The sequence below is a fragment of the Salmo trutta genome, chromosome 4 (genome assembly GCF_901001165.1).
Source record: "Salmo trutta chromosome 4, fSalTru1.1, whole genome shotgun sequence".
NCBI lineage: Eukaryota > Metazoa > Chordata > Actinopteri > Salmoniformes > Salmonidae > Salmo > Salmo trutta.
The window spans coordinates 49,101,426-49,120,006 of NC_042960.1; the positions used below are offsets into that span (position 1 = coordinate 49,101,426).

The 18,581-nt window shown below is 41.7% G+C and overlaps 1 protein-coding gene across 1 annotated transcript in view; it reads left to right on the forward strand.

Annotated features, from left to right (window-relative positions):
* Positions 1-17,024, forward strand: part of LOC115192503 (cytosolic carboxypeptidase 6) — a 460,539-nt gene extending 443,515 nt beyond the window's left edge. Inside the window, exons 12-13 of the mRNA XM_029751097.1 lie at positions 16,019-16,121; positions 16,220-17,024. Coding sequence (XP_029606957.1) covers positions 16,019-16,121; positions 16,220-16,379 — 263 coding nt within the window. The 3' untranslated portion in view covers positions 16,380-17,024. The remainder of the gene's footprint in view (positions 1-16,018; positions 16,122-16,219) is intronic.
* Positions 17,025-18,581: the final 1,557 nt, after the last annotated feature.

An 18,581-nucleotide genomic window follows, 5' to 3' on the forward strand; every position in this document is an offset into this window, starting at 1 on the left:
TGGTCTGTTATGGCTCTTCATGGATGGGTATGGGCAACATTGTGAGGAGATGAAGGTACAGTACCAGTCTCTTGCTCAAAGTCTTTGTTGTGGAGCTGTTTTCTATAGATAAATGAAAAGGTTTTTTCTTAAAAAGTGATGTGGTACTTTAAGTATGTGTAATATCTCTGAAGCAGGACAGAGCAGGCACATTTGGTTTACCCTTGTGTCGAGGTTATTCTATTTTGTCCTTTAGGTTATTGTGTGGGTTTTCAGGTTATTCTATTTTCTCCATCAAAGATATTTTTTTCATGTTATGTTGTATACATCACTGTAATGTCAGAGCATCATTAACAGAGAGACCAGCAAGTGTGAAGGTTGAGATAATCTGGGACCTTATTCAAAACCCAGCTTGACGCTTTGACTGAGAGAGCAAGTACTCTGTGACTTTCAAATCTTCCCACTTTTTGGTATTTTATAAAACTTTACGCAATGCCTTCCATTTATTCAAAGTAAGATGATGAGGGTTGATTGGACAATGAACTCCAGCACTAGCTGTGTCATATGCCCAGACATGCCAGTGGTGAGAGGCAGCGACGCGTTGCCCTTTTTACTTTGACAAGTTAACAAGTCCAGCGTTGGACTTTAATCCACTGAAGAGAGACTGCTCCATGTTCCGGGTGTGTGCCATTTCCCCCTGTCCTTTAGGCTCCAGACGGCTCCTGAAATACCCATTATCCCTGGGTCTCACAGTAAAAGTCTCACTCAAGCACGGCCATGTTGTCAAACCCTTAGTTTGATATTTCTGCCTCACTTAAGTTGTGCTGGCTTCCGTACACATAAATTGATACAGCACTAGGAGCACAATGTGGAACCGGACAGCTCGGTGGTTCCTCCTGACTTCAACATCAATCACCAGCCCACTGGTTCCCTGCCTGAAGACCGCACGGCCTGACAGCTAACTGCAGTCTAGGAGATCATTCTGACAACAGTATGACATTGGTACGCACAAAGTATGGGAGCTAGACTCACATTTGAATACCAAACTTGCCAACTGAACATTTCAGTATTCACTGATTGTTAGGCATAACTGATGGACAGTGACAAGTATGCAAATGATGGATATCAGGTAAATATGCTCCCCCAGTTGCAAATGTTTTTCTATTGTTGCCTTCCTTTCTCTCTTTCCCCCCATTAAATCACACAGTGTCGGCTTACTTTTATCCTCAAACAAATGCAATTATTCATCAAAACTCTATTAGTTGTCTTACATGACAGTACACATGGAGACTTGAGACTTGTGACGCAGGTTCATTAAATTATATTTCCATCACCATCCCTAGTGGCTTTTAGACAGACAGATTAAATAGCCAGCTAGAGCTTTATGGCGTGAGATGGACATCATTGTGTACGTACTTACCAATCTAGCCACTGGCTAAATCTGCTGCCTGCCTACCCTCTGCTCCTCTTAAGCAGCGGACACTGGACAGACCCCAGACCTGCAGCACTCAGGGCTACTCCATATCACGGCTGTCATTCCCAGTTAGGAGTCTGCTGAAGATGGGCCCCTATCTGGTGTGTGTGTGTGTGTGTGTGTGTGTGTGTGTGTGTGTGTGTGTGTGTGTGTGTGTGTGTGTGTGTGTGTGTGTGTGTGTGTGTGTGTGTGTGTGTGTGCATGCGTGTGCATGACCCTGCACATGTGTGTGTGTCTTTGTTACTGCATGGATGCCTGTGTTTTGTGTCTGGATGTCTGTAAGGGGGAGCCATAAGTCTATAGGGGGAACAGGTGTTGCATGTCAAATGAATGAAGCTTTACACATTAGCTACAAAGTTTACTACCTGGTTGTGTCCTCTTGTTGGAGATGTCCTATATGAAAATGACACAAGGTCTTTGAGCATAGTTGAGCTGCGGGGGGAAAAACAGCTCCCTTTGTCCACCGCTGTTTACTGTTTTAATTAGCATTGTTAATTGGCTCTTTGTGACACCCTGGTGACAGGCCTGTCACTTGGAGGCATTGATGGTGCTGATGTCCCTAATTTGTTTTCTTGTTAGGAATGGTCTGCTGTGGACGCTGATGTCTTGTTCCTTGTCATTGGGGAATCATTGTACGTCTGTCTGTTTCTTTAGACTGGGCGCATGACACTGAAAGCAGATAAACAGCCTGGTAAACAAATCATCTGTCGTAGCTAATGTGTAGTGTCCATTTCCCTGTTGTCTCGTCACCTCATCAGCCCCATGTTGGCTCGTCCTTGAGTCACAACATAGGCTTTTATCGATCCTACAAGGATGGATAGAAGAGATATTAAACCTCCTCACGATCCAATGAGAGAGAGAGAGAGAGAGGCTGCTTCCTTCCAATGCTGCAGCAGCATCCTCTCTGCCCAACTGTAGATCCAGCACAACTCTCCCCTTCTCACTGACCTGACATTCCAATGTACTAAAGGGTGAGTTCCCATAACCTTAACCAGCAAGCTACACACACACATAATTCCTCTCTGAGATCGACTGTAGTCTGCTTCCCCTGTTCTGTTTTCCATCTGATAACGCGATGAAGCACTCACCCTAATTTACCACCCAATTTCTTGCCTTGTTTCCTAAGGACATCCTGTATTCTCTAGCCTGTCCTCTCTGTGAATTACAGTACAATGGACTGCTAATGAGTTCAGAGCCAGCTGTCTAGTGTCCAGTCTTTTTTCCTTATGTCCTGCGTTTATCTCCAGGGAGGGAGATTTAGTATAGAAATTAGCCTAAGAGGAAGATATTGTCCATCTTGGCAGAGAAGGTCCTTCAGGGAAGACTTATTCTCTGCCTGACAGTGCCAGTGGACCTACTTATATTGGGCAGCCTTATTTCTATGGAGACAAGGAATTGGAAGAATCTTTGATAGTAAAAGAGAAATTCTGAATTGTGCCTTCATTCTGAAAGGGAAAATCTAGTCTATGTGTTCTAAGTGGAATGTGTCTTTTGTGTCAGTGAAAGACTTACATATTGTCAACTGCATATATATATTTTTTTATGCACTGTTGCAAGAAGGGATGCCAAACTTCCACACCCCTTGATTATGCAGCACCTTTTCATCCTGCCTGGTGTGTAGAGTTAATATTTTGGAAATTTCCGCCCTCCTTCGTGGGCGGCCCTCAAGCTGTGCTTTGGCAGAGTCCCCCTTCCTGCCGCTAGCAGCCCATCCCGACCGCTCTGGTTGCCTTTGACAACGGGCCAGCAGCCAATCAGGGTGCTGGGGTGTCCCGCATGTAGCTGTGATGCAGATGAAGTTCTCTCCTTCCGAAACGTCCGTCCATCACCAACTTCCTGTGATAGATGTGAGATGTGACATCACAAGCTGAGAGGCCATCTGCACTCCACGGGATTCTGGGCCATTTCTGTCGTTGCTCAGGGTATGCGTTTGCGCTGGCGCCGTTTCTGTTGACCAAGGGGTAACACAAAACTTTCCCGAGGTCAAAATGAAGATGTCAAGGATACATGACAGATGGTGGTCTCCCAGTGGCTGGTGTAGCATGACCTCTTAGGATAACCTCCTGGAGAGCAGGTTAAAATAGATCTGTATATACTGAACAAAAATATAAATGTAACATATGTTGTTGGTGTTGGTCCCATGTTTAATTAGCTGAAATTAAAGATCCCAAAAATGTTCCATACGCATAGAAAGCTTATTTCTCTCACATTTTGTGCACAAATGTGTTTACATCCGTGTTAGTGAGCATTTCTCCTTTGCCAAGATAATCTGTCCACCTGACAGGTGTGGCATATCAAGGAGCTGATTAAACAGCATGATCATTACACAGGTGCACCTTGTGTTGCAGACAATAAAGCGCTAAAATGTGCAGTTTTGTCACACAACACAATGCCACAGATGTCTGAGGGAGCGTGCAAGTTTTGAGGGAGCGTGCAATTGGCATGCTGACTGCAGGAATGTACACCAGAGCTGTTGCCAGAGAATTTAATGTTCATTTCTCTACCCATAAGCCACCTCCAACGTCCTTTTAGAGAACTTGTGTGCTCGTCGTCCTCACCAGGGTCTTGACCTGACTACAGTTTGGCGTCGTAACTGACTTCAGTGGGCAAATGCTCACCTTCGATGGCCACTACCACGCTGGAGAAGTGTTCTCTTCACGGATGAATCCCGGTTTCCAACTGACAGACGGCGTTCATGGCGTCGTGTGGGCGTGCGGTTTGCTGATGTCAATGTTGTGAACAGAGTGCCCAATGGTGGCGGTTCTGGTATGGGCAGGCATAAGCTATGGACAAATGGTGGTCAGACCAGATACTGACTGGTTTTCTGATCCACGCCCCTACTGTTACCAACAGATGCATATCTGTATTCCCATTCATGTGAAATCCATAGATTAGGGCCTAATTTATTTATTTCAATTGACTGATTTCCTTATATGAACTGTAGCTCTCTTTAAAATTGTTGCATGTTGCGTTTATATTTTTGTTCAGTGTAGATTCTGTCATTCTCTGTGGATGACGAATAGGCCTATTTTGTACTGCTACATGTCTTCAAAAGAATCCTCAAAATTATAGTCCTCACTTCAGTGGAGGGCTAGAAGTAATATATGTTGCTCTTCTAACTTATATCTTCCAAACATATAGTGTTCTTCAGTTTGTCCCCATAGGGGAACCCTTTTTGGTGCTATTGTGTGCTTGTGTGCGTTCTCCTGGAACACTCTATAAATGGTTCTACCAATACCCCTTTTTTCATCTAAAGGTTTTTACTGGGAACTCTTTTATCTTTGAAGGGGTTCTACCTAGAACCCTCTATGAAATATTCTACCAATAACCTTCTTATCTTATGTTATCTTCGGAAAGTATTCAGACCCCTTGACTTTTCCCAGATTTTCATAGGTTACAGCCTTATTCTAAAATGGATTAAATAGTATTTTTCCCCTAATCAAGCTACACACCATACCCAAACAAGCAAAACAGGTTTTTTGAAATTTTAGCAAATTTATTCAAAATAAAAAAACGGAAATATTACATTTATATTAGTATTCAGACCCTTTACTCAGTACTTTCTTGAAGCACCTTTGGCAGTGATTATAACCCTGAGTCTTCTTGGGTATGACGCTACAAGCTTGGCACACCTGTATTTGGGGAGTTTCTATCATTCTTCTCAGCAGATCCTCTTAAGCTCTGTCAGGTTGGATGGGGAGAGTTGCTGCACAGCTATTTTCAGGTCTCTCCAAAGATGTACAAGTCTGGGTTCTGGCTGGGCCACTCAAGGACATTCAGAGACTTGTCCCGAAGCCACTCCTGCGTTGTCTTGGCTGTGTGCTTTGGGTCGTTGTCCTGTTGGAAGGTGAACCTTTGCCCCAGTCTGATATCCCGAGTGCTCTGGAGCAGGTTTTCATCAAGAATCTATTTTTAATTTATTCCTTTCATCTTTGCCTTGATCTTGATTAGTCTCCCAGTCCCTGCCGCTGAAAAACATCCCCACAGCATGATGCTGCCACCACCATTCTTCACCGTAGGGATGGTGCCAGGATTCCTCCAGACGTGACGATTGGCATTCCATGACCAAAGAGTTCAATCTTGGTTTCATCAGACCAGAGCATCTTGTTTCTCATGGTCTTAGAGTCTTTAGGTGGCTTTTGGCAAACTCCAAGCTGGCTGTCATGTGCTTTTTACTGAGGAGTGGCTTCCGTCTGGTCACACTACCATAAATGCCTGATTGGTGGAGTGCTGCAGAGATGGTTGTCCTTCTGGAAAGTTCTGCCATCTCAACAGAGGAACTCTGGAGCTCTGTCAAAGTGACCATCGGGTTCTTGGTCACCTCCCTGACCAAGGCCCGTCTCCCTCGATTGCTCAGTTTGGCCGGGCGGCCATTTCTAGGAAGAGTCTTGGTGCTTTCAAACTTCTTCCATTTAAGAATGATGGAGGCCACTGTGTTTTTGGGGACCTTCAATGCTGCAGACATTTTTTGGTACCCTTCCCCAATCTGTGCCTCGACACAATTCTGTCTTGGAGCTCTACGGACAATTCCTTTAACCTCATGGCTTGGTTTTTGCTCTGACATGAACTGTCAACTGTGGGACCTTATATAGACAGGTGCGTGCCTTTCCAAATCATGTCCAATGAATTTAATTTACCACAGGTGGACTCCAATCAAGTTGTAGAAACATCTCAAGGATGATCAATGGAAACAGGATGCACCTGAGCTCAATTTTCGAGTGTCATAGCAAAGGGTCTGAATCCTTATGTAAATAAGGTATTTCTTCTATTTATTTTTTATAAATTATCAAACATTTAAAAAAAATCTGTTTTCACTTTGTCATTATGGGGTATTTTGTGTAGATTGCTGAGGATATTTTTTTATTTAATCAATTTTAGAATAAGGCTGTAATGTAACAAAATGCGGGGCCTTCCCTGTGGCTCAGTTGGTAGAGCATGGTGTTTGCAAAGCCAGCATGGTGTTTGCAAAGCCAGCATGGTGTGTGCAACGCCAGCATGGTGTGTGCAACGCCAGCATGGTGTGTGCAACGCCAGCATGGTGTGTGCAACGCCAGCATGGTATGTGCAACGCCAATGTTGTGGGATCGATTCCCACGGGGGGCCAGTACAAAGAAAATGCATGAAATGAAATGTATGCATTCACTACTGTAAGTCGCTCTGGATAAGAGCGTCTGCTAAGTGACTAAAATGTAAATGTAAACAGTCAAAGGGTCTGAGTACTTTCCAAAGGCACTGTTAATCAAAAGGGCTTTCTTTGAGGACCCTAACACAGTGGTCTGAAACTCCACAGCTGTAACGTGCGTCGTGTAGAGGGGACCAAGGCGCGGCGTGTTGAGTGCTCATGATTATCTTTAATGAAAACTAAACACTTTTACAAGAAACAAAACGACAGCCAACAGTTCCGTCAGGCAACCTACAACAAAACGGAAAACAACTACCCACAAAACACAATAGAAAAAAACCCAAGTTAAATATGATCTCCGATTAGAGACAACTGGTTCGCGTTGTCTCTAATTGGAGATCATATTTTAGTTGGGGTTTTTCATATTGTGTTTTGTGGGTAGTTGTTTTCCGTTTTGTTGTCTGAGGCTCCCCAGTCCGGAGCCTCCAGCGATGCTCCCCAGGAACCTGTAGAACCTGTAGAGAGGATCCATGGCATGGAGCCTGCAGCAACGGTCCCTAGTCCGGAACCTATAATGACGCTTCCCAGTCCGGAGCCTCCGGCGACGCTCCTCAGTCCAGACCCTCCAGCGATGCCCCTCAGTCCAGAGCCTCCAGCGACGCTCCCCAGTACGGAGCCTCCAGTGACGCTCCCCAGTCCGGAGCCTCCAGCGACGCTCCCCAGTCCGGAGCCTCCAGCGACGCTCCCCAGTCCGGAGCCTCCAGTGACGCTCCCCAGTCTGGAGCCTCCAGCGACACTCCCCAGTTTGGGGCCTTCAGCGGCGGTCCGCAGCCCAGAGCCTTCAGCGGCGGTCTGCAGCCCAGAGCCTTCAGCGGCGGCCTTTAGCCTAGAGTCTTCAGCGGCGGTTGGCGGTCGAAAGCTTCCGGCGATGATCCATGGTCTGGTTCCTCCGGACACACAGAAGCGGGGGGATCAGCGGGCGGTGGGGGTGCTACGCCCCGAACCAGAGCCGCCGCCAAGTACAGATGCCCACCCGGACCCTCCCCTATAGGTTCAGGTTTGCGGCCGGGAATCCGCACCTTTGGGGGGGTACTGTCACGCTCTGACCTAAGAGAGCTGTTTTTTCTCTGTTTAGTTAGGTCAGGGTGTGATATGGGTGGGAATTCTATGTTTTTTGTTTCTATGTTTAGTTCTTGTTTTTCTATTTCTATGTTGGAGTTTTGGGATGATCTCCAATTAGAGGCAGCTGGTTTGCGTTGTCTCTAATTGGAGATCATATTTAAGTTGGGGTTTTTTCTATTGTGTTTTGTGGGTAGTTGTTTTCCGTTTTGTTGTCTGCTGCTTGACGGAACTGTTTGCTGTTGTTTTGTTTCTTTGTAAAAGTGTTTAGTTTTCATTAAAATAATAATCATGAGCACTCAACACGCCGCGCCTTGGTCCCCTCTATACGACGCACGTTACAACAGCTTTCTAAAACTCCTAGTTTACAGACCACATCAGGCCTGCAAATCACATTATTCTGGCTTACAATGTCATTTTGGAATCCAGGCAAGTGGTGCAGTAAAACTGCTTACCGATTGGATTAGTTTAGAAAAATGTAATTGTATTTATCTTTGTGTTGCATAAGATTACTCAACCAATCAATGCACATGCAAAAACACAGATATTGACAACAATTCTGAAAATCAACCTGCAATTGAGCATGCTGGGAAATATGATGACGATGGGTGTGGTTTTGAGTGATACAATTACACAATGAGTGACACAATTACACTCAACTCTGGTTATTAGCACCAACACTGGGGTTATTTTACACCACTGAGTTACTGAGTGTTAATGTAACTCCTTAATCAACAGTAAAAATGTTACACTGAAAAACACTAGCTAACACTGGCCAATTAGCTGTGTACCATACAATGGCAGAGTCAGGGTCACTCAGATTCCCTTCCATTCTCTTACTCTCTGGTCAATAAAATTACAGAAAATGTTCATTTGAAAGACAGAAATCATGGCAAAGATATCAACTATAGTCCTTAAAAGTAAAGAGTAGCACACTCTATATATAAGCTGCCAGTAATTTTGTTTTGGCGTCACAGTGCCTTCTTACATTTTAACAGACGCTTATCCAGCGACTTACAGGAGCAAATAGGGTTAAGTGCCTTGCTCAAGGGTACGTCGCCAGATTTTTCACCTAGGCTGCGTTTCAAACACATAAGACACACCCTCCTCCACTTACACTCGCCTTATGCCCTTGGGGGAATCCCCACGGCCTTCTTTGCCGTCAGTCCAAACAATTAGCTAAACAAGGGAAGTTGCCAACGTAAGCCCCTCAGCAGTCGTTTGTGATCGAGTTTGCGAGTGTACAATTCTGTTTACTCCGGGGCCTGAAATGCCCGATAATTCAATTCGCGATGATTGTACATCTGCTAAGAAAAGTCAGCCATCTGCTAAGAAAAACCAACATCAACATGAAGAAGTCAACATATGTGTAAGTAAAAAGGAATGTAAATACAGTGCATTCGGAAAGTATTCAGACCCCTTCCCTTTTTCCACATTTTGTTGCTTTACTTATTCTAAAATTGTTAAATAAAACATTTTCCTCATCAATCTACAATATACCTCATAATGACAAAGCAAATGCATGTTTTTAGATTCTTTTGCAAATTTACAAAAAATTAAATACAGAAATACCTTATGTACTTACAGTACCAGTCAAAAGTTTGGACACATCTACTCATTCAATGTTTTTTCTACATTTTTTACTATTTTCTACCTTGTAGAACAATAGTGAAAACATCAAAACTATGAAATAACACATATGCAATCATGTAGTAACCAAAAAAGTGTTAAGCAAATTAAAATATATTTAATATTTTCGATTCTTCAAAGTAGCCACCCTTTGCCTTGATGACAGCTTTGCACACTCTTGGCATTCCATCAACCAGCTTCCTGAGGCATGTTTTTCCAACAGTCTTAATGGAGTTCCCACATATGCTGAGCACTTGTTGGCTGCTTTTCCTTCACTCTGCGGTCCAACTCATCCCAAACCATCTAAATTGGGTTGAGGTCGGGTGATTGTGAAGGGCAGGTCATCTGATGAAGCACTCCATCACTCTCTTTCATGGTCAAATATCCCTTACACAGCCTGGATGTGTGTTTTGGGTCATTGTCCTGTTGAAAAACAAATTATAGTCCCTCTAAGCACTAACCAGATGGGATGGCGTATCACTGGTGAATGTTGTGGTAGCCATGCTGGTTACGTTTGCCTTGAATTCTAAATAAATCACTGACATTGTCACCAGCAAAGCACACCATCACACCTCACCGTGGGAACCACATATACAGAGATCATCCATATACTCTACGTCTCACAAAGACACAGCGGTTGGACCCAAACATCTCCAATTTGTACTCCAGACCAAAGGACAGATTTCCACTGGTCTCATGTCCATTGCTCATGTTTCTTGGCCCAAGCAAGTCTCTTATTCTTATTGGTGTCCTTTAGTTGTGGTTTCTTTGCAGCAATTCGACAGTGAAGGCCTGATTCACTCAGTCTCCTCTGAACAGTTGATGTTGAGATGCGTCTGTTACTTGAACTCGGTGAAACATTTATTTGGGCTGCAATTTCTGGGAATGGTAACTCTAATGAACTTATCCTCTGCAGCAGAGGTAACTCTGGTTCTTCCTTTCCTGTGGCGGTCCTAATGAGAGCCAGTTATATCATAACGCTTGATGGTTTTTGCGGCTGCTCTTGAAGAAACATTCAAAGTTCTTAACATTTTCTGAATTGACTGACCATGTCTTAAAGTAATTGTGGTCTGTCGTTTCTCTTTGCTTATTTGAGCTGTTCTTGCCATAATATGGACTTGGTCTTTTACCAAATAGGGCTATATTCTGTATACTACCTCTACCTTGTCACAACACCACTGATTGGCTCAAACGCATTAAGAAGGAAAGAAATTCCACAAATGAACTTTTAACCAGGCACACCTGTTAATTGAAATGCATTCTAGGTGACTACCACATGAAGCTGGTTGAGATAATTCCAAGAGAGTGTAAAGCTGTCATCAAGGGTGGCTACTTTGAAGAATCTCAAATATAAAATATATTTTGATTTGTTTAACACTTTTTTGGTTACTACATGATTCCATATATGTTATTTCATAGTTTTGATGTCTTCACTATTATTCTACAATGTAGAACATAGTAAAAATAAATAACCCTGGAATTAGTAGGTGTCTCCAAACTTTTGACTGGTACTGTAAGTATTCAGAACCTTTGCTATGAGACTCGAAATTTAGCTCAGGTGCATCCTGTTCCCATTGATCATCCTTGAGATGTTTCTACAACTTGATTGGAGTCTATCTGTGGTAAGTTCAATTGATTGGACAAGATTTGGAAAGGCACCCACCTGTCTATATATGGTCCCACAGTTAAATGTCAGAGCAAAAACCAAGCCATGAGGTTGAAGGAATTGTCCGTAGAGTCCTGAGACAGGATTGTGTCGAGGCACAGATCTCGGGAAGGGTACCAAAAAATGTCTGCAGCATTGAAGGTCCTCAAGAACACAGTGGCCTCCATCATTCTTAAATGGAAGACATTTGGAACCACCAAGACTCTTCCTAGAAATGGCCACCCAGTCAAACTGAGCAATCGAGGGAGAAGGGCCTTGGTCAGGGAGGTGACCAAGAACCTGATGGTCACTCTGACAGAGCTCCAGAGTTCCTCTGTTGAGATGGGAGAACCTTCCAGAAGGACACCCATCTCTGCAGCACTCCACCAATCAGGCCTTTATGGTAAAGTGGCCAGACAGAAGCCACTCCTCAGTAAAAAGCACATGACAGCTCACTTGGAGTTTGCCAAAAGGCATCTAAATTACTCTCAGACCATGAGAAACAAGATTCTCTGGTCTGATGAAACCTAGATTGAACTCTTCGGCTTGAATGCCAAGCTTCACGTCTGGAGGAAACCTGGCACCATTCCTGTGGTGGCAGCATCATGGAGACTAGTCAGGGTTGAGGAAATTATGAACAGAGCAAAGTACAGAGAGATCCTTGATGAAAACTTGCTCCAGAGCGCTCACACTGGGGCAACAGGACAACATTCCTAAGCACACAGCCAAGACAGCGCATGAGTGGCTTCAGGACAAGTTTCTGCATTTGTATTTTTTATTTTATTTAACCTTTATTTAACTAGGCAAGTGATACGGGAAATGTTCTTAAACCGAACTTCAATTTAACTACTCAGTTTGTATACCAGAAGGTGTAAGGTTCCGGTTGAAGGAAACAGACTGAGACCCAGCCTACAATAATCAGGATATTTATTTACGAGAGCTCTAAAATTCATGCAATGCACACAACCTTTTATATTACCACACACACACACCCACACAAATGAACTTAAATCAGTAGAGAACTCCACCCCGCTTTAGGCGGCTGTATTTTTCCACAGTACACATACCACCTGTCTCCTTATCTTTTGCCAGCCTAGCCATTTTCGGGCAGTTGTTCCCCTCCCTAACTTAGGGAGGCCCATTTTCCTGTTACTTTCACAAGGTTGTCTTATCAACTATGCCCTGTTCATTTTGAAATAGTAACAGTGTCTTAGTTTTAAACAGTCTACTCACACACAGTATTGGATTATAGTTTTTAACACATTATTATAGTCTTATAATTCTAATACATTTCACAAAGTTATATGGTTTCAGAGTGGAATACTTTAGTCAAAACCTCAGACATATACATTATTTTATCAGCAAGTCAGTTAAGAACAAATTATTATTTACAATGACAGCCTATGAACTGCCTTGTTCAGGGGCAGAATGACAGATTTTTACCTTGTCAGCTCGGGGATTCGATCTAGCAAACTTTCGGTTACTGACCCAACGCTCTAACCACTAGAGAGACCTGAAAATAGCTGTGGAGCGAAGCTCCCCATCCATCCTTACAGAGCTTGAGAGGATCTGCAGAGAAGAATGGGAGAAACTCCCCAAATACAGGTGTGCCAAGCTTTTAGCTGTCACGTGCTGACCCTAGTAAGATGTCATTTTCTATAGTAGAGTAGGTCAGGGCGTGACAGGGGTGTTTTGTGTTTTTCTATGTTTTCTATTTCTATGTTTAAGTTCTAGTTTTTCTATTTTGTTTTGTTTTGGGTTGATCTCCAATTGGAGGCAGCTGGTCCTCGTTACCTCTGATTGGAGATCATATTTAAGTAGGGGTTTTTCTTCCTGGGTTTTGTGGGTGATTATATTTTGAGTAGTGTGTTTTCTCTCTGCGTCACGGTTTGTTGTTTTGTTATTTCAAGTATTTGGTGTATTGCATTACGTTTCACGGATAAATTGTCACGTCCTGACCAGTATAGGGTTTATTTGTTATTGTAGTTTAGTCAGGACGTGGCAGGGGGTGTTTGTTTTATGTGGTTCAGGGTGTGTTTTGTGTATGTCTTTAGGTAGAGGGGTTATTTGATTTATTAGTCCGGTGTTTGTTAGTCATTGTTCTATGTTAGTATATTTCTATGTTCTATCTAGTCTTTTGTAGTTCTATGTTTAGTTAATTGGGGTTGGACCTTCAATTGGAGGCAGCTGGTTATTGTTGCCTCTGATTGAAGGTCCTATAATTAGGAGTTTGTTTTTCATGGGATTTTGTGGGAGATTGTTCTTGTTTAGCTGTTTGCCTGACAAGACTGTCCAGTTCGTTTGTGTTTTTTGTATACGTTATATGTGTTTTCCTTCTTCACCAAATAAAAAGATGAGTGTACATTTTCCCGCTGCGTCTTGGTCTCTACCCTACGACACCCGTGACATAAATAAATATGTGGAACTACAACCATGCTGCATTTTGGTCCGATCCTTCCGACAGCCGTGACATTAGCGTCATACCCAAGAAGAATCAATGCTGTCATCGCTGCCAAAGGTGCTTCAACAAAGTATTGGTCCAAATACTCATGGAAATGTGATATTTCAGATTTAGATTTTGAATACATTTGCAAAAAATTCTAAAAACCTGTTTTTGCATTGTCATTATGAGGTATTGTCTATAGATTGATTAGGGAAAACATTTATTAAATCCATTTTAAAATAAGGCTGTAGCGTAACAACATTTTGAAAAAGTCAAAGGGTCTGAATACTTTCTGAATTAACTGCAAGAGTGGCTTTGGGGCCAGTCTCTGAATGTCCTTGAGTTGCCCAGCCAGAGCCCTGACTTGAACCCGATCGAACATCTCTGGAGAAAATAGCTGTGCAGCAACGCTCCCCATCCAACCTGACAGAGCTTGAGAGGATCTGCAGAGAAGAATGGGTGAAACTCCCCAAATACAGGTGTGTCAAGCTTGTAGCGTCATAACCAAGAAGACTCAAGGCTGTAATCGCTGCTAAAGGTGCTTCAACAAAGTACTGAGTAAAGGGTCTGAAGACTTACGTAAATGTGATATTTCAGTTTTTTGTAAATATTTCTAAAAAACTATTTTTGCTTTTCATTATTGGGTATTGTGTCAAAAATCATGTCAACCCCTATTTCACACACAGTGAGTCCATGTAGCTTTTTATGTGATTTATTAAGACAAATTTTACTCCTGAACTAATTTAGGATTGCCTAAACAAAGTGGCTGAATAGTTATGCAACAACTATATATTTTTCAAGACATTTTAATACATCTTTAAAAAATCTTCCACTTTGACATTACTCAATATTTTGTGTAGATTGTTGACCAAAATATGACAATTGAATCCATTTTAATCCCACTTTCTAAAACAATAAAATGTTAAGAAATCCAAGAGTTCTGAACACTTTTGCGACTCTATTTTTATAGCCTACAGTTTACTCGCCGTTAGTCAGCAACTCTACTAACTTTTTGGGTTTGTGCCAGCTCATGCTTTTCACCAAAGATATCAACTATCCCAGTAAGGTATATATAAAACGATTAAGGGAATACCAGATTCATGCACAAATATTCCCATAATGTAGGTAAAGTTTAAAACATTCTCACACTTCTTTTAAATGTATCAGATTACTCAAACTCCTTTCTAAAAGTAAGAAGAAAAATTACAATAAAACGTATTCAGACTCAGAAGAGTTCTATGCCGAACCGTTCTTACCTTCCAAAGAATCCCTCTTGCCTTCCAAACAATCACCAAAGAACCCTTTCTTCCAAAAACGGTTCTTAGGATGAAAACAGTTCTTGGTAGAACCCTATCCCTCTGCAAAGAACCCTTTTGGAACCTAAAATAGTGTGTGTGTGTGTGTGTGTGTGTGTGTGTGTGTGTGTGTGTGTGTGTGTGTGTGTGTGTGTGTGTGTGTGTGTGTGTGTGTGTGTGTGTGTGTGTGTGTGTGCGTGCGTGCGTGTGTGTGTGTGCGCGCGTGTGCATATGTGTTCACTTACAAGAAAGGCATGGACCTCCACCCAGACACTCCATTCAGCCCAAGGATGGATTTTTTTTATGAGTTAACTGCTTTGGGTAATAGAATTTCACCTATAGGGCCTACGATTTATGTTTAATGGGTAAATTCTGACCGTTGACAGAAATTGAAAAAAAGACAAACGACTGAATCACTTTCTTTATATATTTTTTTCACGGGCACTTGTTTCAATCACAGAGGTGTGACAGACAAGTCAAATCTGAACATCAACAAGGAAATGACAACAAGAGGTGAACGATTATGTCTCTGTGACATTTCATCATTTGTCTGTCTGGTAAAGAACACATTCGTAATAACAAAGCACCTGAACCTCCGTGTTCATCTCTGATAGTCTCTGATAGTCTATGGATTTATTGTAGTTTTTTCATGAGCTCTGGTCCTATGAATTATAATTGTACACGAGGAAATGTTTCTCTTATTGTTTTCCGTATTGGCATAATATTTTTTATGTGTGTACGGCTGATTCATCCAGATTGACCACAGTGTTTGTTTACTGTTTTTTATATTTTTCCTTAATCTAAATCATCTTGTTATTATTTGTGTTTGCTGTCTAATCCAGCCCAGCGTCATGGCAACAGCATGCAGAATGGCCACACAGTTTTAATGATGGAGTGTCTCAAGTTATTGATGTCCTCCATAATGTGGTTGGCGCTAGACTTATTCATTTAAATAAAGCCTAGGTGGTAAGTAATTGCCGTTATGTGATGCCTTCCCCCTTGGTGTTTTTGGCTGACCAGACTGAAATGCAGTTGATTTACCCTCACTTAGTGTGGAACACAGTGTGTTGTATACTGGTCATTTATGTACCACATTTCTCTACTGGTTATTGCTTAGTTATTTACTGCAAATGGTTCTATTCATTCTGTGAGGAAGAAACTAGGGTTTTATTTTTTAAATTAATAGTAGAGTGTCGGAGGCAGGATTTAGAGGCTTTGTAACTCCAGAAATGGCCTTATGGTTGACTAAACTAAAGGTCAACAGCGCCACATGTTCATGTTATAGAAAATAACCTTAACACGGTCCCCTCAGACATGAATCTGGGAAGAAATGTTGCCCGCACTTTCCTCGACTACTACAAGCACAACAACTTCATCGATGACAAGAAACCACAAACCACAAATCCCATCAACAGGTAATGTTTTTAATGACACATTTCTATAACTTGTCAGTTTACATCCTTTTTGTTTAACTTGATAATATTCATTAATGTTTGTGTTTTTGTGTCCTCAGTACAGAGGTATTGTCCCAGGGTCAACAGGGGAATGGAATTGGGAACGAGAAGACCTCGGGGGGTGAAAGAGGAGCAGAGAGGAAGAACCTGGGACTTAAAGATAAGACTACTAGACACCAGGCAGCGCCACAACATACTGGAAACACCAGTCCAGTCTGACTACTGTATAGGGGCTCCGGACTCACAGGCCTATTCTATACCCACACAGCCCTCATGAAAATTAGATGCACCAGCCTGAGATAAAGGACTCCTTTTCACAAAGGATCACGTTTGGATAGCATGAAGGACATTTACCCATGGGACTTCATTAGAGCAAGTTTCTCTGACTTTGTATGAAATGTATGGGACCGATCAAGCTGACACATATACATCTCATGGTCCATTGGAGGACTTCATATGTCATTCTTATATATTACCACAATGTGCTTTTTCCATTTTAGGTGTTGCTTTTTATTCAAATGTATTTATGTATGTCATTGTAAATAAGTAAGTGCATGTGTTTTCTCTTGTATGTAACTTATTGTGTGTTTATCTTGCCTCTCTCTGTCATACATTATTTGGAATTGGAGGGGTAACCCATTTTTGTTTAGTCACTACCTTATCAGTATCTAAGTATTGTGTTGATAAAAACTATAAAATATAACACCCATTTGTAAGTTTGTCAAATGAATGTTCAGTCACAGTTAGTGTATTAGTTTACACAGGTGTTTGTGATTAAAAGAAACAGACTTGGATTCAATTTGATTTAAAATGAAGTCATTTCATGGATAATACAATTAAATGAATGTATTTTAAATCCCTATAGAAAATGGTGGGCATCTCAAGTATGAATTTAATGCGTCAAATTCACTGATACCCATTCACCTCCCTTTCTTACTGCAATGTAAACATCTATTTAACCTATCTGTTCAGAGCACTGAGTGCTTTTTCACTGCATTTTGTAAAACACCATCCATGGGATTTGCTCAATACAAAGGCATAAGTAGGAGAGCAAGAGAGAATGATATATTAGTCAAGTGAAGCGTGAAGAACAACATGTATTTTTTCAGACCAGTCATTTGGAAGAAGTGAGGCAATCACTCAGCATAACAGCATAAACAAATTACTTTTACATGGTTGACGAGAAGATGGAGAGGCTGAATGAGAATGACGAACGACATTTGTCTTTTGATGCTTTTACTGTCAGACTTTGCCCTGGTCAACACTGTAGCGTATGTTAGCACATCGTTCTCTCTTTCACAGGTAGTAAACTTTGTAGCTAATGTGTAAAGCTTCATTCATTTCACATACAAAACCTGTTCCCCCTATAGACTTATGGCTCCCCCTTACAGACATCCAGACACAAAACACAGGCATCCATGCAGTAACAAAGACACGCACACATGTGCAGGGTCATGCACACGCATGCACACACACACACACACGCACACACGCACACACACACACACACACACACACACACACACACACACACACACACACACACACACACACACACAGAGGAAAATGCTTAATTCTATTCAAAGAGCATAGTCTCCACTGTGCTGCTATCATTTTAAGCTTTATCTAGATTCTAGAGCCGTTATTCTCTGTCGCTTGCTCCAAAATTACTCCAAATATTTCTGTCCAAGCATTACAAAAATAATATACATACGTGATGGGATATAAAATCCTCTTATTTTATCGCTCTGCAGGCCTTGGTCTATTGTTTGTCAGGACATCGTAAATTAGAAAATTCTATTGATTCTCAATCTGCCCAATAAATGGTTTTATACTTTTGTTGCATCCACTGAGCACAGTCTATGGAATGAAGAGTTGATTGAATTCCAGTTTTCTTTTCCCTCAAGAGTCACATGACCACCAAGATCACTGCTTCCTGTTGGTGTTTGGCAGATATGACAACGATGTTTGAAAATGGGTGGGTTGATGTCTCAAAATAAGCTTTCCTCCTCCAAAATGTCTCAGAAAGCCCTGAAATTCACAGTGCAAATGGAAATCCAAGCTGTAAGTAGTTTTAAGTTTCAATGTCACTTGCACAAGTACAGTGAAATGCCTTTCTTGTAAGCTCTAAACCCAACACTGCAGTAATCAATAACAATGTAATACTACAAATAACACAAGGTACAATGAAAACACAAGAGAAATAAAAATAAGAAGAACACAAGAAAATAAGTAAGCATACTATATAAGTACAACCTGATATTTATTCTCAATAAGTTTTTACTTCATCCATAATGCTAATAATAACCCACTCAATAATTTTACATTTTAGTCATTTAGCAGACACTCTTATCCAGAGTGACTTACAGTAGTGAATGCATACATTTCATACAATTTCATACATTTTTTTTTTTTTCCTGT